The 21,048-nt window shown below is 40.3% G+C and overlaps 1 protein-coding gene and 1 long non-coding RNA gene across 6 annotated transcripts in view; one reads left to right on the plus strand and one right to left on the minus strand.

Moving 5' to 3' along the window:
• The window catches only part of CFAP99 (cilia and flagella associated protein 99), a 58,193-nt gene extending 40,583 nt beyond the window's left edge, over nt 1-17,610 (plus strand). For all 3 annotated transcript variants that reach the window (XM_065837043.2, XM_071808492.1, XM_065837044.2), the window contains exons 13-16: nt 830-981; nt 6,510-6,715; nt 14,679-14,841; nt 17,075-17,610. In XM_065837043.2, the coding sequence (XP_065693115.1) occupies nt 830-981; nt 6,510-6,715; nt 14,679-14,841; nt 17,075-17,242 (689 nt within the window). In that variant the 3' untranslated portion in view covers nt 17,243-17,610. The remainder of the gene's footprint in view (nt 1-829; nt 982-6,509; nt 6,716-14,678; nt 14,842-17,074) is intronic.
• LOC139827969 (uncharacterized) lies at nt 9,360-21,037 on the minus strand. 3 transcript variants are annotated; one of them, XR_011739118.1, is made up of 5 exons: nt 20,910-21,037; nt 20,010-20,167; nt 17,677-18,647; nt 15,956-17,104; nt 9,360-9,946 (listed from the first exon to the last, which is right to left on the minus strand). It is a non-coding gene; the product is annotated as an uncharacterized lncRNA (long non-coding RNA). The 3 variants fall into 3 exon arrangements; XR_011739119.1 differs by having other exon boundaries at nt 17,677-17,845; nt 18,460-18,647; nt 20,010-21,037; XR_011739117.1 differs by having other exon boundaries at nt 20,010-21,037.
• Nucleotides 21,038-21,048: the final 11 nt, after the last annotated feature.

Consider the following 21,048-nt stretch of genomic DNA (forward strand, 5'->3'; position numbering starts at 1 on the left):
TATAATTAAGAGAAGATTTGCCTAGCAACCACTGTGAAAGAATTGTGGCTCACTGTGGTCTTCTCCAGAGAAGACTGTAGCTAAGGAAAGAAAAGCCATCTCCTAGAAGAACAGTATCACAAGGGAGAAAGATGTAACACCTCCCAGACAGACCAGTCATTAGGATGAAGGGAAATAACGTTACTCATCCTCCACTATTCTTGAAGAAAATTCTCCAGTTAATGCATTAGCTAATGAGGCCCATGGAGAAGGCTGCTCTGACTGGCATGGCTGGACATATTCTGGTGCAACACCATGCCAACAGGTACTGTATGCACGGGCTACCTGGAGTTGTGGATGTTTTGGTGAGCAGACTTTTCTCTGCTTCTGTATCTCCATCTTAATATATTGGGAAGGGCTGAGGGGAGCAGAGGGCATTAGCCATTCTGAAATGAGCCAGCAAGGTGTACCAGCCTTTGCAATTCCATTATTTCTATCATATAGATAGCTTGTAAAACTATGGATTTTTTTTTTTTTTACTATTGCATTACTATTTTATTGAATAATGAAACAGTATGCACTAATTAGAACAGAAATTACAAAGCAGTAATTCAGAGTGTCTATGTAGATATACAGTATGTTTATGTGTTGAATAGAATCATAGATAGTGGAGGTGGGAAGTACTCATTTGTTTCTCTTGCCATCCCTCCCACCAATGCCAGACGGTTCCCTCAAGTACCTTTAGATCAGTATTAGTATCGTTATTCACAAATTCATATGAATTTTCCTCCAGATGGACTATGTGTTAAAATATGCAGCCAGCTCACAGAGATGAGTTCTTTTCTTTCAGTTCAGGAAGTTTGTGAAGAAAATCGAGAACTTCTTCGGCAAGCTTTAGAAGAAGAGGAGGAGAAGCTTAGGAAAAGATACGAACTAATTCAACAAATACGAGCTATTGCATCTTTACCAAGCCTCAGACACAAGTTTGTTGATTTAACTGAGGTAAGCTCAAAAGGGAAAACTACTGGGTTTACATAAATGTATATTGTACATCTTTCACACATTCAGTGGAATTGGGTACTGCATGGAGATATATCAGTCTGCCTGCGTGACATGAAATACAAAGTGACTCCATGACACAACAGTTAGATCTGAACTGGAACTTTCACAAAGTTTATAAAATGAAAATTTTACCAGGAAGAATATTCTGATGGTAACTGAAATCTTAGTCCGCTTGAACTTTCAATTTTGCCAAAGGATCTGTGTTTCCTGATATCTTTCAAAAAGAGACCGACAAGTGATTACAACGTGTTCTGTCCCTCTTCACAAATTCACAGATTTGTCAATCTTGGGTAAGAACTGAATGAAAACAAAGTTTGGACTGATGTACAGTTGTTCATATTGCAATGGTGATTGCCATGGTAATTAGCAAAATTAATTTCCTCTGCTTTCACAACTGTCAACATTCAGGTGTAGGAGATTGTCAAGAGAATCCCAAAACCTGCTGAGCGTTTATGCACGTATTGTGGAAATTACTTTTGTGTGTGTGGTTAAGTCTACAGTAAATGTATCCCAAACTTCTTGGACTTACTATTGATGTACGACAATTGATATGCGTGAGACTGGGCTCTGCAATGCCCACTTCTTCAGAATTTCAAGACTCAGGCAGTGTCTGAAATCTGTTATCTTACCACTAAATCAGAACCAGAGTAGCTGAAACTACTCTTCCATTTTTCTTATGCATATTGAAAGAAGAATAGCACAGAATAATATAAAATTACACTAGAAATTTAAATATAATTATTTGGGATTTTTCTTTCTTTCATGAGTATTCAAATGAAGATCACAAATTTTAAAAACATCCATGGTTAATCTACAGAAACAATACAGAAGGAACAAGTCTTCCTTCCATGGGGCTGTTGGAACAGTCAATACAATGCTTTGGTTTTATCTCCTGCTCCTCTGAACAGAGCCATTATTGATTCCAAAGCTACCCACTGTCTTCGCAGCTACTAGATAAATCCCCATCTCTTTTATCAGATTTTAGCATACATCTAATGTTAAAGTGTGAAATAAGTAAACAAGAATAAAATCAGATGTCCCTTCCGCCTTTACTCTCTTTAGTTGCCTTTATGGCAGCTGCCATCACTTCTCCACTTCTTTTCCAGCCAAAGAGGCAAATCTCTTTTTTCAAACCCAGACACACTCCACCCATTTGTGGAGAAATATCACTGAACCACAATGGAAAAAGCAGGGGAAGAAAGTGAAGAGTACCAAGAATTATTGCACACCACAGACCCTGTAAACTGTCTGCACGGAACAGCCAAAAGCTGCTCCACTCCTGAGGTCTTTTACTGCTGCAGATAGAGTTACATATTCTGTCAACCCTGAGCAGAGCCCTTGCCCTGGTCCCCCTGCCTATTTGTTACCCAGGTGATTCAGCCACAAGGTGTAGGCTGCAAACACATAACGGTATGATGTAGTTGGATGTGGAAATGTCATTACTTTTTCAATCACAACAACTTCTGTAAAATGGTGCAGGCTCTCATTCAGGAAAATGAAGGTGACTGGAATGTCAGTACTTTCTTTTTTTTGAACCTAGTTCATCTCATTGCCACTTATAGTGCCTGCTGACCTCACATAGAGCTTCCACTAAAATACTGTTTGTTTTGAAGTATAAAATATGGACTTAAATACATTTTCCCATCTAGCTCATGTCAGAAGACAAAGCAGAAAAACAGCAGGTTTCAAGCCGTATGTGAAAAATTCATTCAAAATTCAAGCTTATCCTACACATTACAAAAGCATAACTGCTGAAAATGGAGTGGCCATGGATGCACTGTTGGATGGATAGGGAGTTGGCTGGGTGGCCACATCCAGAGGGTTACAGTCAATGGCTCAGTGTCCAAGTGGAAACCATTAATGAGTGGTGCCCATCAAGGGTCTGTACTGGGACCAATACTATTTAATATCTTCCCTAATGACATAGATAGTGGGATTAATTGCACCCTCATTGCAGTTCACACCAAGCTGGGCAGTGCAATTGATACACTTGAGGAAAGGGATTTTGACAGGCTTGAGGAATGTGCCTGTGTAAACCTCCTCAAGTTCAGCAAGGCAAGGTCCAAGTGCTAGGTCCTGCACCTGGGTTGGGGAAATGCTCAATATCAATACAGAACAGGGATGAGCTGATTAGGAGCAGACCTGTGGAGGACCTGGAGCTATTGGTAGATGAAAAAATTTATGTGAGCTGGCAATGTGCACCTGCAACCCAGAAATCAATCGTATCCTGGGCTATATCAAAAGGAGCGTGACCAGCAGGTCGAGGGAGGTGATTCTCGCCCTCTACTCTGCTCTCATGAGACCCCACCTGGAGTCCTGCGTCCAGCTATTGGCCATGTTGGAGTGGGTCCAGAGGAGGCCACAACAATGATCAGAGGGCTGGAGCACCTCTCCTATGACAACAGGCTGAGACAGTTGGGGTTGTTCAGCCTGGAGAAGGCTTCAGGGAGACTTTATTGTGGCCTTTCACTATATAAAGGGGCATATTAGAAAGACAGAGAAAGATATTTTACCAAGGGCTGTAGTGACGAGACAAGGCACAATGGTTTGAAACTAGAACAGGGTAGATTTAGATTTGACGTAAAGAAGAAATTCTTCCCCATGAGGGTGGTGAGGCACTGGAACAGCTGCCCAGAGAAGCTATGGATGCCCCATCCCTGGAAGTGTTCAAGGCCAGGCTGGATGGGGCCTTGAGTAACCTGCTCAAGTGGAAGGTGTCCCTGCCCATGGCAGGGGGGTTGGAACTAGGTGACCTTTAAAGGTGCCTTCCAACTCAAATCTTTCTATAATTCTATATCTCAATTTTGCAGTTCCCTTATACTCACTATTACTGTAGTACTCTGAGTGAACTAATACACTTTTGGTGATAGCTTGCCCTGGTGGTTTTGGGTTTTTTTTCTTTCTACAAAAGGCTTTTTCAGACCTAGAGAAATTAAGTATGTGTCCATAAAATTCTCACTCATTCTCATAATTTTTAAAGTACCCAGTTCTTCCTTCGATGGCACTTCAGTTGCTTGAACACCAGCATGAGTAAAGGACTTTTCATATTTTAGGAACCACTGTGCTGTCTTCACTGAGTATTTTGGAAATGCAGGCACTCAAAATATTCAGCCTCTACCATTCTATACTTCCAGGAAATTCTCTTTCCTACCTCTTTTGGGTGTTTGCTTGCCATGCTCAAACACTACCACTGGTATATATGACCTCTGGCAAAACATTTTCTTTCCACTTCCTATGAGTATAACTTCATGGTCACTGACTAGTTTAAATTAGAAGCAAGGTATTACAGCACTTTCTATTTGCAAATTCACTCTAAATGGAAATCTGAGAAGCAGATAAATGATCATTTACTGTTTCAGTAACCTATGGTTCTACATATTTTTCAAAGAGATGCAAAAATAAAGACTGCTTAATATCCAACTCTTATCAGTCTTTTGATCAATCTTCTACTGACGGTGACCAATGTTTAGGAAGTGTTTGGTACACATGAGGAGCATGGAAGCAGAAACCACTGAGGCAAAATTGAAGAGTCAGAATTTAGGTGAAAAAAGATTGATGGTCTCTTCCTACTGACTCAACTTTTGAAGCTTTAGAAAGAGAAGCTATGGGGACCAGAACTGCAGGAGACATTCTTGGAGATCTTGGAGGAGTCCCCAGGGATGGCCACCCAAGACACCTTCTCCTTCACTGACAAGCTTGTGTCATTAGATTCTCCAGACTAACTCAATCATAATGCCTATTCAGCACCGATGTTGTAGCAGCAGAGAGTAAAGCCTTGTTATTTGTCTTACTCTCTTTTGTGGTTTTGTTTCCCCTGCTCCCTCACCCCCACTCACTGTTTTCTGCATCTCACTGGGCTTTCCCGCCCTCCATGGGCCCACCGCTCCCAACAGCCATGGGCTGAGCCCTGGGGGACAAGTACCTGACCAGGCTGCTTACATGAGATCCCAGACCAGAGAAGAGGGATCGGACTCAGTTCAATTTTTGCAGCCAAACTGACAATCTGAGCATCTATCTATGACAGAGCATCCTTATATTTTGGTTTGATGGGGGGAAGTGGGGTGGGTTATTGTTTGGTTTTGGATTTTTTTGGCTTTTGGTTCTGTTTTTTTTTTTTTTTTCACTTTCATGTTCTCTTTTGTAAAAAGCTCAAAAGCAGAAAAGCGACCACTATTCTGTCAACAACTCGCTCAGTATTCAAAACAAGGGCTTGTTTTTTCCTGCTAAAAAGGATTGCTTGAAAAAATGAAGGCTCTTTAACTGAATAATTTCCCTCTATTAAAAGGATTGTAGTGAGTTCTGCTTACATGTTTATCATTACCACTTAATTTCAGTCTGAGAAATACAATTTAGAGGAGTGGTGGTTGTTTCGGATTTCACACCCCCCCACTTCATCCTTTCCAAACTTCGTCATTAATTTTCTGTCACTAGTTCTATGTAACTAAGTAGACCAAGGTCTCCATGATTAAAATCCTAACCAGTGCTTCACTCTTAATGTTATACAACTATATAGCAGGAATCAGGTTGGCAGTGTGATTTCCTGCGCCCACATGTTCCATTATAACATGCCATGGTATTATACAACTTATACACCAAGGCTGTGTACCAAAACTATATTAAGATAGACAATAGAATATCATTTGTTGAGAAATGGATTAAATTTTACAAAGAAAGCCACACAGAAGCTCAATATTTGTGTGGGTTTATGCAAGTTTTCCACATATGCAGATATATATATGTGTAGACATAGGGAAAGGAAGAGTATATGCAAGAGGGAAGGCTGAGAACTTCAAGCGTTCACAAATCTGTAGAAATTATCTGTCTTCTTATGCAAACTAAGGTGCAGAAGTCTCATTCCATCTCAGAATCAGGCTCATTATCACTCTCATTGCAAAGTGGATTTTTAAAAGTCTTCATTAAACATTCAAGTTTGAATATTTTAACTTCAAGCAGTAAGATCTGAATTCCCTGGGTAAAAAGCATTGTTTAGTCCTAGTCTTTTTAGACAGAAATAGTAGGTGATGTGATAGATCAAATCGATGCTTTGGAAACAGGTAAATACAAAAATTGTATATTTTTTAGTATAAACTCTGTTCTTGTTTTACAAACTAAACCAAAGCAGTTTTAAACATTTTAAAACTACAAAAGTCTAATTAAAACTAAAAGATAAGTCAACTAGAGTTTTTTGGACAGCAAATACATTGTATTTATTATTGATCTACTGTATATTTCAATGCTTTTCCATGAGATGTTTTATGAGCCTTCTGGTTTTTACATGTACAGAAGAGAAGCTCTACAACCTAAAACCAGCTTGTTAATAACGCTTAGATTAGGGCTATCCCAATATTTCTCTAAGTCCAAATGTATTCAGCACGATTTGGAACACAATCAAAATACTCTGGTTTTACTCATTTGCTCTCCTCTTGGTATTAACAGTGTTATTTAAACCTATATTTCATGTTCTCTAGACCGGTGGCCATGGTTTGATTTGTGAAATGTCGATAGTGGAACTACGTGAACGCCTTGCTCTACTCAGAGAAGCACAGAAGGCAGCAGAGGAAGAGAAGAGAGACCAGATAATTCATGAAAAACAAGCTAAGGAACAACTTCTTCTAGAGAAACTGGACCAGATTTCCATGTTCAGAGCAGAACTTGGACGAGCAGCTGCTCTCAAGTCAGTATAAAACAGCATGTGACATTTAAGACATTGCAACTTTGTTGATATTTGGTAGTGCCTCAGGAGAAAAACGGGTAGGGAGCGAAACACTGCCCTCTTATAAACACTGCCCGTGACTTTTCTAAGGGTTATAATGGGGCCCGGATTTCCTTTTTATTCTCAAAAATAATTTGCATCAGATTTAACAAATCTTTCTCATCATTTATGGTTGAAGACACTCCGTAAGTTGGTGTTGAAAGTATTGCCCCAGGATTCAGAGCCAATATCATATATTGAAAAATAAGTTCTGCCTTTCTTCTATTCCTTTTCAGCTAATGAGAACTAATTTGATGTTATTAGAATCATTCTAGCTTGCCACTTAAAGGGGTCTCTCATTTTCATCTAAAGCAATACATCAGGGCTATCGTTTTCTTCCCTGAATTTCAGTGGCAGGCCTTATTCTAGAAGTGCCAAATACTTTAGGAAAGAGATTTTTCTGATAACAATAATAAGTTATAAATTAAATATATTATAGCAGTAGATCAAAGAGAAAATTCTTCATTTACAGACTCTCTGATCAAATTATGTATTCATCATTCATATTTATTATTCATTATCATATTTATTATTCATTGTCATAAGCCGTTATTATTATTATCCATTGTCCATAACCATTATAGATGCTTCACATATGCAGAAGACAGGTCCCTTGCACAAGGAGTTTAAAATCTAAGTTAAAGCTATGTACAAACAAAGCTGAGAAGGAAGAAAGCCTGTGTGAAAGTATAAAATATGGCACACTCCTTGATCTTATGCCATTTTTACTGTATCTTGACTACTTGCTACTGTTTCCTTGGAAGTTGTCCTTCACTTTTTACCTTCTGGGTTTGAGAGGTTAGTCCTGGTCTTGCCATATTTATTTTGCAAACACATTCAGGCTGACATTCTGAAGACGCATTGTATGAGGTTAAAAGCACATGTCTTCAGATGTGTGAGATTCATGTTTATCGCTGAGATACCAAAGGTGGCTTCCTGGAGTTCAATTCATGTTATTGATTTATCATCCAGTTCTAAATCGCAATTACAGAAGGCAGTATTGATGTGTTCATTTAACTGGTTCTCACTAGTCCCAGCTCTAATTTGGTTTGTTGCTGATAGTTAATCTCCAAAGACTGCAGTTTTGCTATGTTAGTGCTTAAGAAGATAGTTTAATGAATTTAATGAATCAATAACTGCAACTGCAGTGGATTGACTGCGTAGATCAGTGACCCTCTCTCCTATGGCACATATCGAGAAAAGATTTTAAGACTAAAGAACCTGAAATGGAGTTGGAGCTGGTAATACACTCACATCGCAAAACACTCAGTGTTGAGAAGGCCTGCGGGAGCAACTTAAACCACCGCTTGCTGCTAGAGATACAAACTACTCGTTAAGAACTGGTGTGCTATTAATATAGAAAACCTGTTTCACTAGTAACTACGACAAGAATCATTTGTAATGCTATATGTGCAGTCTGTGAATTTTGTGTAGTGGTGGGTTCCTTTAAAATAGTCTCTTTGGCTGAATTCAGATCTTAATTCAGCTGTTCTGATTCTGAAACAAGCCATGCTTGAATGAGAAGCTAACTTTGATTCACTTTTTGTCCTGACATTTGAAATGCTTTTTAGAACAGACTATCATGCCAAAGATGATAGAATCCAAATGAAATTAAACACTTAATTTGCAAGCTTCTCATCACACTCATGATAAGTAATACAGTAATTTTAATGGAGCCCTGTTTGCTCTCCAAACAGAGAAAATATAAAGTTTCATTATAGATGCTATAAGACATTTCTTTTCATGGCTCTCAGACAATCTTTGTATGTAATGTGGAAGCATCAACCATAAAGAGGCATCTTCAAAGTCTACCAGAAATAATGTTCTTTGGAAGTGCATTATTTCATACATTTTCATCTATAATCCAAATCCATGGTGTTATTTCTGTCAATATAGGAATACAGCATGCTGGCCTATTTACAAATGCTAGACACTTTGCTGCAGCTTTTGTTTCTCTCTAAACAAACTGTAGGCTTTGTGTGTTAAACCTAATTTACAGATCTTGAATCCTGAAATATGCATCAAGTCAGTGTGAGTGATTAATTGCTTGGGTTGCACTATTGATACACTGCACGGGAGACGTAAAAAGCAAAGTTTTATGTTTATAGAATGAAATCATAATCACAGGAATAGAATAGCAAATCTTACCAGTGCTCCTCATAAGATAGCCTTATACATCAATAGAAAATTACATGTTATATCTTAAATTGCATGATGTTGAAGGCTACTGCTAATCAGCTAATGGCAGCTAAGCTCTGCTAAACAAATGTGCTTTAGTTAGTGTCAGCTGGAGTTTAATTGGGTCCCTACTAAGCAGGTTCCTTTCAATGTCATTTACAAACAGACATACATCAACACAAAAGAAGCACATTGAGCAAGCATATAATGAGCTATATTAAACAAAATAGGAAACGGAACATGAAAAATTACAGAGACATCAGCCTTTAATAGACTGCAAGCCATGACATCCATCACAGCAGTGCTTTTGTGAGCGCTTGCAGAACACTTAAGAATCAATTCAGTATATACGCAGGACATCCCTGTAATTGCTAGAATTTCACACAGTTTGAAAATCAGCACTGGCATATAAGGTGGGCAAACATTTGAGTTCTCAGCTTTCCGGCATGAGCACCAGAAGATTTACAAGTGTTTGAATATATGCTAATAATGTACTGAAGTGATGTGCCTGTCTATGTCAGGTACAATTCCCTTTCATTCCAGTCAGGCTACCTCTGCTACTACGAGTAATTTAATGCACTAAGAACCAAGCAACAGATCAAACCAGTTGGGGCTGAGGCTCCCTCCTTCCACTGTATCTGTGGTTTGGGGGGTTTTTGGTCTTGGGACTGCACGCTCTCATCGTGCATGTGGTTTAAGGCTATTCAGAGGAGAGTCATGTCTCAAAACTTCACATTCTCAATTCCTGGCTCCTCTGCAAGCCGACCCCAGGCTGTCCTTTTGTTTGTCTCGCACAGATGACAGTAGCACATCCGCTGCCCCACCAGCCACTGGCAGAAATGTGAAGTACGTGGAATCCAGCCTCATTTCTGTTTTTGCTCATGTTCCCACCTTGTTTGTTTTCCTGCTCATTTTCAAGTGATGTGACGGTGCTTACTGCCCCAACTTCTTCTCTTCCCCAAGTCAGGGCCAGCCCTAGATGAAGGCAGGTTATGAGGAAGGAAAGGAGAAAAAACAGAAGGGAGGGTTATGGATGGATGACTGTGACAGTCCTTTCCAAGTAGAACAAGCTCCCTGAAGCAGGTGTTCCCTGGAGCATCCAGGTCTGACTTAGAGGGTCAGTCCCTTTGGGGCAAGGAGGGAAGAATGGAGCCCCATCCTCCAGAAGCTGTGAGGCTCCCTGGCAGCACAGCCCTGGGCTGCAGCACACAGCTGAGGGAAGGGCCAGCGCATGGATGTGGAAAGATGGAACAGGCAAACATGTGCCATGCTGTCTCTGTGTGCGGCTGTTGTTTCAGGTTTTCAAAAACATGGCCTAGAATAATGAAAAAATCTGAATAATTAGCAATATAAGGGACTTTGGTTTTGTACTTTGTAATATTTGTGATTTTATTAATTTCAAAAATTTCATAAATACTTAGGATTTTGCATGTGTTGGTAATAAAGAAGAAAGATCTACTTTCCAAGTCCCTACTGCTGGTAATCAGTTCTTCAGGAGCATGGAAACAGAAGGAGAAAATGTATCAGCAATGATGGATCAGAAATATAAACATGTGAAGAGGGCCTGTGAAGAAGACACAGCCAGGTTCTTCTCAGTGGTGACCACTAAGAGGACAAGAGTTACAAGAGGAAACACAGGAGGTTCCCTCAGAACATCAGGACATACTGTTTTACTGTAAGGGTGACCAAGCACCGGCATAGGTTGCCCAGGGTGGTTGTGGAGTCTCCATCCTTGGAGATATTCAAAATCCACCTGGACACGGTCCGGGGCAACCAGCTCTAGATGTCCCTGCTTGAGCAGGCAGGTGGACAAGGTGACCTCCAGAGGCCCCTTCCAACCTCAACCATTCTGTGATTCTGTGAATGAACTTTGATTATACAGCTTTGTAATTGTTACTTCAAATGAGGAAAACACCGTTAGGAATAACAATGACTTCTCCACCTAAAATTACGTGCTTAATAAGTTAATTGTTTTGCAAGGGAGTGAGAGTACTTAAATCCCTCAAATTAGTACAAAATATTAATCAATCTAATAGTGTAGTGTTCTTAAATGTCAAAATAATGACTCCCTTAACAGTTAACAGACAGGTTCATTTTCGTCCCCACAATAACTAAGAATCATATTGTGCAGGCCAGAAAAAGGCAAGGTGCTTTGAAGTACAGACAGCCCTTGTCACTGAGACTACGAGGAAATAATTTAAAAGAAATGTTTATTGCACTATAAAGCAATTCTACTTCTGCTTTAAAAATACATACTTGTGTTTATTGCCCAAGACTCCATTTTGTAAGGTGAGCTTATAAACACAGTCATAGCTGCTTAAGTTGATCTTTTGGTGCCTAGAATGGTCAAGCAGCCATTTTTACTCCATTTCCTACAAGTACTGAGTCAGTTAAGACTCAGTGTCACACATCTGTCTCCTTAGACTTTTGATGCACATCTGGAGTTTGAAAATGTAAATGAATGTGGTTTCAGGGGGAATCCTCTGTGCAGATCTTCAGATTCCCGATTTTTAAAACTCAGCTGAGAAGACCTAATCCAAGTGTTCAGAGTGGTTTCATTTCCTACAGGAAAACCTTTAATGCTGAATTTCTGCTTCTTTAGTTATAGGCTGGATAACCTACTGACCCTAGAATCCATATGGGCAGATGCTAAAATTTCAGGGTAGATAGTTAAATAGTTACAAGGGAAATGTAAATAAGAAGATGCTGGACTGCCAAACTCCACGACAAGTTTGTAAAAAGTGAAGTTAAGAAAATACTTATATATTTTTTTAAATTAATCATATTTACTAAGGAAATAATTGAGACAACAAATATGGGATATCAGCTGCAGTTTACGATGCCTGGAATATTATTTTAAGTAGAAAGACACATTTTACGCATCACCGATGGAATTGTTCTGTACTTTGTCACAGTAAAGCAAAGTCTTTGTGCTGTTGACTGTACACATGGCTTACATGGAAAGTGAATTGTGAATGAAATCAGTGGTAGATAAAGACATTTTCACTGTTTGCTTTTATATCCATATTCTGTGAGACCACATCTGGAATATTGTGTCCAGTTCTGGGCCCCTCAGTTCCAGAAGGACAGGGAACTGCTGGAGAGAGTCCAGTGCAGGGCAACAAAGATGCTGAAGGGAGTGGAGCATCTCCCATATGAGGAAAGGCTGAGGGAGCTGGGGCTCTTGAGCTTGGAGGAGACTGAGGGGTGACCTCATTAATGTTTATAAATATATAAAGGGTGAGTGTCATGAGGATGGAGCCAGGTTCTTCTCGGTGACAACCAATGATAGGACAAGGGGCAATGGGTACAAATTGGAACACAGGAGGTTCCACTTAAATTTGAGAAGAAACTTCTTCTCAGTGAGGGTGACAGAGCCTGGACCAGGCTGCCCAGGGGGGTTGTGGAGTCTCCTACTCTGCAGACATTCAAACCCGCCTGGACACCTTCCTGTGTAACCTCAGCTGGGTGTTCCTGCTCCGGCGGGGGGATTGGACTGGATGAGCTTTCCAGGTCCCTTCCAATCCCTAACATTCTGTGATTCTGTTACATCTTTAATCCCTAATTTTTCCTCCTTTGAGTATTTCATCTGTATACCCCACACTTCTACAAACTTCCATAAGCACATTCAAGAATCCTCTAATCTCATTTCTTAACACTAAAAGGTAATTTCTGACAAGGTCACTAAGCAAAAACTAGAGTTTGTTAAAGTGTTTTAAATACATACAGACTTCAAAAATATTGCCATTTTTTTTCAAAGCCTTTGGTAGGGAAATATTTTTAAATAATGGTATACTCACAAAGGGACAGAAAACTCTTCTCTGAGACCAAAAGTTTTAGGGATTGGCAGCTTTTTGAAACAGTGTAGATGACTGGCACGTGACTTCATGTGAAAGAGGACTTCATATTAGTCAGAGGTTAAGCAACTATTTACAATGTTAATTCAGAAGCAGCTGCTGCCTCTTCGTGATGTTAAACCTCTTGCTATATTTCCTGTAAATGTGTTTACAAGAATGTGGATTTGTGTGTAATGAAAGGTTTTGTTGCTTATTCTCACTGACAATATTTAATCATCAAGTTTTTACAAAACCTTATTGTTATATTCTCCTGTGCTCTGTGGAATGCAATGCCTTGTTACAATGCAAATAGAAATAGTCCATGTTCACAATTAGATTGATAGCACATAATTTTCAGATTTACAGAATAGTGTTAAAAATTAATCTCGATGTAGCAGAGTATGTCACAGTATTAATGAGGACAAGGATGTGTTATCCTAACCGGACAGCACGACTCAAGGAGCAGAGGTGTTCAGGAGGTGTCTCAGGAAGATGACTGGAAATAAGAAACTGTGCCCCTTGATTAGAATTCACAGTCACGTTTCAGAATGTGCCATGGGTCAAATCTCCCCTTCATGCCATTTCTGAGGATTTGGGAATATCTCATCTCTCCCAAGATGATCGAAGTGTTTGCATCCCTGAAATCTTGATACAGACACTTTTTGAGGAAAATCGATGTGTTTAGCATGAGAAGGAACTTCCTTCTTCCCCTTCCTCCAGCTCCTTGAAAAGAGTGGGCCTCATACTGAGAACACTGTGGTATCAGACCCAAGAGATAACGGAAGAGTTCTTTTGTCAAGCATTTCCAAGGGGCAGCCTGTCTGTGAAATTAGTGCTGCACGGACAGAATAACAGTCACAGTAGCGGCTGAACGACGCCCCAGTGCACTCTGCTTTCGGTCATTTGGAGTCTTAATCTGGTTTCCGAGAACAGCAATTGTAAAATTGTACTGCTGCAATATAAAAGGACCTTTTACAGAACTTGCCAGCTAAGTCACCAGATGCAACCTGGTTATACATTATATAATTGTGTGTATTCTTTGGCAGATCTGAAACTTACTTTAACTCCGAATTTGGCCAGAGAATCATAGCTGTTCATGACATAGTATTAATACTACAGGTTGATCAGACTGAGCCAAATTCAAGGGCAATGTTGAATAAAAGAGAAAGTTGGATGTAAAGTGAATCACTATGTAAGGTGGTATAGCCTAGCTGAAGAAGTTGTGAGTAAATTGTGCCAGTTGGGTGAAAGTAAGCAAAACCAGATAAATGTCAACTCCAGAGGACAGAAAAGTATCTACAGTAGAAGGGGAAATTAAAAAAAAAATGAAGACTAATCAATAACGTCTCTCTTATGCCTTACTTTTATGCTGCACATGGTTCTATCAATTTATGCTCACCTAAACCCACTAACCTTAATAATTCACCACCCCATAGATGCTGAATCTGGGCATTGAGATAACACAGAAAAGAATTTGCCAAGGAATGCAGCAATTGAGATGAATACTAATGATCGTATAAGGAAAACTATAGTTCTCTCAAGCAAAAAGCTGCAGTATTATCACAGTGTTTGCACTTGCTTTTTCTAAAGAATGTCATGTCAGGCTTGAAATACTTCAGATATTGTCATCATGGCATCCTGTGGGAAGAAATTATTCTATGCTGTTTAGTAAAGCTGTTCTATAAACAACAATAAGCAAGTTGTGAATACCACATTCATCGCACTATATGATTTAAACCTGTATTGAGTCTAGCTGGTTCCCAGAAGCAAGAGCAAATTCATTATTCTCAAGATAATATATGTTCAGATGGATTTATTCTGTGAGTTGATATTATTTTACCTTCTCATTGCTTCTTTTTGTTTTTTTTCAGGCAAGAAGAAAAGAAAAGAAAGTCCCAGCCTGGTGAAAGGCTTATGAAAGATGAACGTATTTTAGGCCTGCAGAAAAAGATTGTAGAAAAAACAATGGAGCGCAAAAAGCAAGCAGGACTCTTAAAGATCGCCCCCCCGAAAACCAGCATCGCATGGAGGAAGGTCTGGGAGTTCCATAAGGAGAAAAGCTGTGTGACAGACCTGCTGCTCGCAGACCTTTGCTCAGCTGCCAGCACTGGTGGGGGGCGGAGGCAGATGGTGCTGTAAATGCCTGGCAATAGCAACTCCCTGTGTGCTGCCTCAGCACCATTTCTCCAAACTGTGGCCTTGACCTCGGCTTCTTGTCGCACATCCTACTGCCACAGAGCGGGGCTCACCCACACGACACGCTTCCCACTTTTATTACCACACGCTCTCCTCCCACCGAAACAGCATCTTAACCCTGTCCCTAACTCTTGTCTTTCTCAGCTTCCTATCACACACCAAACTGGGACGCTCTCCCCCAGTCTCACCCAAGGCACATTCCAGTTGGTCATTCCCATGGTTTTTGCCTCACCTTTCCTCAGCCTGCTCCCACAAAATTGGATGGAAGTACCAATAGCCCACAGGCTGTTCTCACTGGTTGTGTTTCCTTGGCAAGTGTCTAAAGACAAGCGGTGAGGAACTGCTGCTCCTGCTGCTCCCTCTGCCATTGCTCATGCACGCCTAACATTTATAAGTGGTTCATATCCTGGTGACAGCACATATGGAACACGGCAGTGAACAGGCATGATGGGATCACTTTTTAAAAGATGAACTAGCCCAAAGCAAAATTAGAACCAAATCTCCCAATCTGTTAAAATAATAACTCTTTACCTATTTTGTCAGAAAGTTAGATGAAGCTGAATTCAGTGAAGAGGAAATCTGTATTTTTCATGTGTGTATAGTTTAAAAATCAAAACAATGCAATCTTTCAGAGTATCAATGCCTGCTGCCTTCAGAATTCCCATTTCAGGCAAGGGAAACATATATATTATACAGACAGCTAGGTCTATCCCTTTCACCAAAGAAAGCATTGAAGATCTATTTGAAGAAAGCTTTTCCTAAACTGGGATGGCTTTCTGAACTGAAGTTTTGAACACGTACTTAAACACTTTGCTGACAAGAGTCCAGAGTAAAGTAGAAGCAATAATTGCAGACTTCAAGGGAAAGCAGCCATACAAGTCAAAATTTTCACCAAGATTTTTAAAATATACAAAGATAAAGTATAATTTCCCAGGTGGAACTTTTTCACTACCTGATGTGGGTCTGCATGAGTCCTCTGGTGTCATGTGAATGAGCAAAAAGGCCAGGGTTTGAAAGTTGTTTTGATGGTAGATTTTGTCTTTTTATTGAGCTTAGCTTTACACAGTAGGTCTCTTAAGATGTCACAGTGCTTTTGTGTATGTTCTGCTCAAATGTAAAGACATCTGAAAAAAAAAAAAAAGGGATAAATTCAAGGTTACTATAAATTATTTAGCTGTTTTAGTGTATTTTCCATCAGGTCTGTTCAGCTCTGCATGACCCTGTCAAAACTCTACTGGAGGGAAGTGGCTCAATTCCAGTCAGATATATTCAGCAGCATCTTTTTTCCAGTTGAACTGTATATTGCTGAAAAGGGTGTTCATGTGACTATAGGAGGAAATTCCTCCCTTAGTTATGACGCAGTAGGTACCTGGCATTCAGTCTGTACTGCCTTTCAGTTTTCCCAAACAGTAAAAAAAAAAATGACACTAACCTCTTGTATTAAGGTTCCAAGTCCAGGCTGCAGCTTCGGTTGTGATGATACTTTAGGTCCAATGGGTTTGTGCTGATATAAGTCAGTGTAACATTTGTTTAGAAATGATTAGGACATTCTTTATAAAACAATTTATATAGGAATTTGGAAAAAGAACCATAAGAAAAACTATCATGAATGAAAAAATGACAATTTCCATCATTTTAAGCAAAGAATCAGATAAAAATGTAGCGGGTTTGTGTTTGCTATGAGGTTTTTATTTGAATGCTCCCTTGTGAACCCAGCTTTTGAATTAGCAAACTAGTAGAGTCTGATAGGATTTGTGCAACTGTTCCTTTAAGGGTTCGAGAATAAACTGTTAGCAAAGGAAGAACATAAGGCAGCAAACCATCCAGATGTAGTTTTATCTTGATTTAATGTTTTGTGGAGTGTTGCAACTGTGTTTAATTAAACTGGGAAATCCACTCAAGTTACCTTTCTATTCATCATGCCCAGTTTGAGGGTGGCAAGTTTCACAATCCTGTTGGCAAATAAACTGTGTTGCCAACCAGCCAGGTTATCGAAGAGAAGTTCAGTGTATCCTCTAAAGATAATCACTGTAGTCTCTGCACTCTGTTCATCCATGTGTCTTTTCCACAGGATTCTTTGGAACAGAACCGTTGGAAAGAACTGGAAGAGAGTCGGGAACGACAGGTCAAGATCCTTCAACGTGGCCTCATGGCCAGAGAAACGGCTCAGAAAACGGCTGCTTTTGAGGCAGCAAGAAGGACACCTACAGCCCGCATATTGCATGCTGAAGTAAAATAAAATACATGTGGAACAAATTCAGGCCTGGTGGAAATCTCCCAGTGTGCCTGCTTACTAAAAGGTTGAATTTTAATCTTTACTTCACCTTTACAGTGTGATTAGAAAAATTTGGGTCATACAGGCAAAACAGAATACAAATGTGTTAACTTTTTGTAATAGAATTTTATTTTTAAGCTATAATGATAACATTTTTTCCTGTTATAATCAAAAGCTTTAAGAATCTGAAAATTTATTATCAAAGCTCCTAGAGCAGAATGGCAAATATCTAGGTAAGAGTGCTGAGATCTGTATTTCTGTTATCATTGTATACTATGCCATGGTTTGCTATGCTTATCTTCCAAAAGAATAAAAATGAGGGCAAAAAACAAGCACTGTTTGTGTACATATGCATCTTTCAGGAGGCATACTCAGCCCAAGTTCCTAACACGTCTTACCTGACAGTAACTGTGTGCAAGAGGATCACCAGTTTCAACACCAGTGTTAGAGGATGAGGAAAAAACTGTTGAGATGGTTTAGATGATGTGATAACCTCCAGGAGCCAGAAACCACATTCAGTGACCCAGACAGACCGTCCCTCTATTCGCAGATGTGAATCTCTTGAGTCTTTAAACAGTGGAAGGAGAACATAACATTGTTTGATCCTTTTAGGGAGCAGCTTCCAGAAAAAGTCACAATTCTCTTACTCACCTAGAAGATAATTTGCCCTCTATGACAATCTCTATGCTGTGTAAAACAGCCTTTAAATCACAAGACTTACTCTAGGCACATGGCCAAGGAAGATATAAATCTGAATTAAAATCCACACGGCAATAAGACTATGTCATGTATTTCTACTTTAACTTGATGCCAGTTACTAAGTGTTTAATTATGGCTATTGCAAATATTTAAATTGAAGGAGACTGTCGCTGACATTATAGTCAGGCAGCTGCTTTTAATGCTCTCCCAACGTCACATTTCTGGCTTTTTACTGAAGGAAGCCTAATGGAATTCTTTTGTTGCCACCTAGCTGTGAAGATCACTTCCACAAGCTGATAAAATTATTTTTCATTCAAAGTAAATGCTACTGTAGCCGACTAAAGTAATACAGGACTCAAACTCAGTAGGAAGAGTTAAGGAATGTAGGAGAGTGAAAAGAAGGAACAACAGCAGATCTACAGATAAGAGGGAACTGTGAAACCGTATCTAGTAGAGGATTCTAACAGCTTAAAATGACAAACCCTTGGTAGCAGGGAGCTCGTCTTCCTTTGAGGTTGTGCAGCGTTCTGTTGGATTTCGTGCCAGAACAACAAAGCCGAGCAGTGACTGTAACACCTCGGTTTTCCAGAAGCCAGCGATTAACAGAGCTGGCAGCCGTGGGCTGGGCTATTGCACAGCTGAATAGTACCTCTTTATTTTTTTGAGGTCTCTTGCATTTTGAGAAAAAAAAATAAATCATCATTAAGCAAAGAGCTAGACAGGACTACTTAGGTAATTAATATGGAAATCATACTGCATGCTTCTTCCCCTGTGATGTTAGAACCAGTTTTCGGAATTCTTACTGAATTGTGATCAAGCTTATTCACAATGATTTTCTTCTCCATATTTTCCCTGCTCTCAAATGAAAGGACTGAGCAAGCTCGATGTCACGGTTGAGACAGACAAATGACATGGATCAAGTTCTTCCAGGATGAAAGTAGTAGATAGATGCCATATTGCTACAAGTGTATTTTTATACAGTTCTACCAATTCATGTGTCTCTTCGCTATTGGTTACAAGTTACAGCGGTAACATCTCATTGGCTAATTTTGCTATCATCCATGTTACTCTTCTACTCCCTTCCCTCTCACGGGTACAACTTAATATCTCTGGATACTCCTTTACTCCCATCCTTCTCAAGGGTAAACCTTAATATCTTCAAGGCTGATCTCTGTTCCCATACTCTCTGTCAAGGATTCCACAGACCTGCTGTAGTTTCCCACAGCTCAATAATCCAGCTGTGGAATTTTTACCCTCAGAAGTCACAAATGGCCCTATTGCTGCTTTAGAATCTGATGCAAAAAGTCATCTTCAGAATCAATGTTTTGAGGAACGTAAAAGAATGTGAGTCTTTCAGGAAAAATACCAATATACTCCCATATTTTATATCAATATAGCCTATTGATTTTTCAGTGATGGCATGTCTTGCAACAGAATACACAGAATAACATTAAAAATACCACATTCCTCCTGACAAATGTGAATGACTTGATGTCAGAGGCAGCAGACCCTGTCCAGAACCACTGTACACGTGGCCACTGGAGCACCTTCCAGGAATGTGGTGCACAGAAACCTGAGGTGATGAGCCAGCAAAGAGCTGGTAGAATTTCTTAGCATTGTGTTACAAAAGCAGGGGTGATACCCCTGCAGCCAGGTGAGCTTTGAGACAACACTGCTGCCTTAGCTAGAGATTGTGGCACAGACGACCCACAATCTGGTCAGATAATTGAGTCAGCAATGCCTCAACACTCATCATGCTCTGCGGAAACACAGGTGCATGAATAATTCATGATTCATTTCTTTACACATTTGTTACACTATTTGCAGCCAAGAAGACGAGGGTAAGGGAACAAGGCTGACTCTTCAATCATCCAACAAAACAGACTTGGAAATCAGAGGTTTCACCTGTCTGATCTTACTGACAGCCTCTTTAACAAACCCTTTGCACGTTCCAGAGGTCTCTTATTTCAGTATAAATGGCCAAACCACAAAAGCTTTCAGGTGTGATTGCGGTCTAAGAGGCCCAGACTACCTGAGGAAGACCAGGGGCTTTCAGCCCTGTGTGAGCGTAGGACACAAGGTGCCTGTGATGTGGTCACTGCTGCGTGGCACATGGCTCTTCCAAATCAGCCCCACTAATGAGGCAAAGCCCAAGCTCGGTGACTCCCTGGCCAGACAATCCGACTTGCCCTAGCGAGAAAAGACAGTTTATTATTTAAATGAAACCAAAGACACAGATACATTGGAATGGCAAGTGAAAAAACAAACAAACAAAAAACTAGTGCAAATCTCAAGCTCTGTTCACTCAGGGGAGGAGAAAACAAGAAAAGTCACCAGGAAAAGCTCTGAGTTGATGTACAAAGGGTGAAGCAGCCAAGCACAGAGCAGTGAGAGGGATCCTCACATGAAGGGAAAGCAGGTGGGAAATGCCCCTTTGGGCAGCAAGCTGAGGGCATCAGAAACAACCCTGCAAGGGCCTGTAACGAGTTACAAAGAGGATGTGGAGTAATCATTCCACAGAGAACAGGTAACAATGTCCCAGGTTGATGGGAATCATAGAATCGCAGAATGTCAGGGATTGGAAGGGATCTCAAAAGCTCATCTAGTCCAGTCCCCCTGCTGGAGCAGGAACACCCAGATGAGGTTACACAGGAAGGTGTCCAGGTGGGTTTGAATGTCTGCAGAGAAGGAGACTCCACAACCTCCTTGGGCAGCCTGTTCCAGTGTCTGTCACCCTCACTGTGAAGAAGTTTCTTCTCATATTTGAATGGAACCTCCTGTGCTCCAGTTTGAAACCATTATCCCTTGTCTTACCATTGGTTGTCACCAAGAAGAGCCTGGTTCCGTCCTTGTGAACAATCATCCTTTACATATGTATAAACATTAACGAGGTCACCCCTCAGTCTCCTCCAAGCTAAAGAGCCCCAGTTACCTCAGCCTTTCCTCACACAGGAGATGCTCCACTCCCTTGATCATCTTGGTTGCCCTGCACTGGACTCTCTCCAGCAGTTCCCTGTCCTTCTGGAACTGAGGGGCCCAGAACTGGACACCATATTCCAGACGTGGTCTCA

The sequence above is a fragment of the Patagioenas fasciata genome, chromosome 4, assembly GCF_037038585.1.
Source record: "Patagioenas fasciata isolate bPatFas1 chromosome 4, bPatFas1.hap1, whole genome shotgun sequence".
NCBI lineage: Eukaryota > Metazoa > Chordata > Aves > Columbiformes > Columbidae > Patagioenas > Patagioenas fasciata.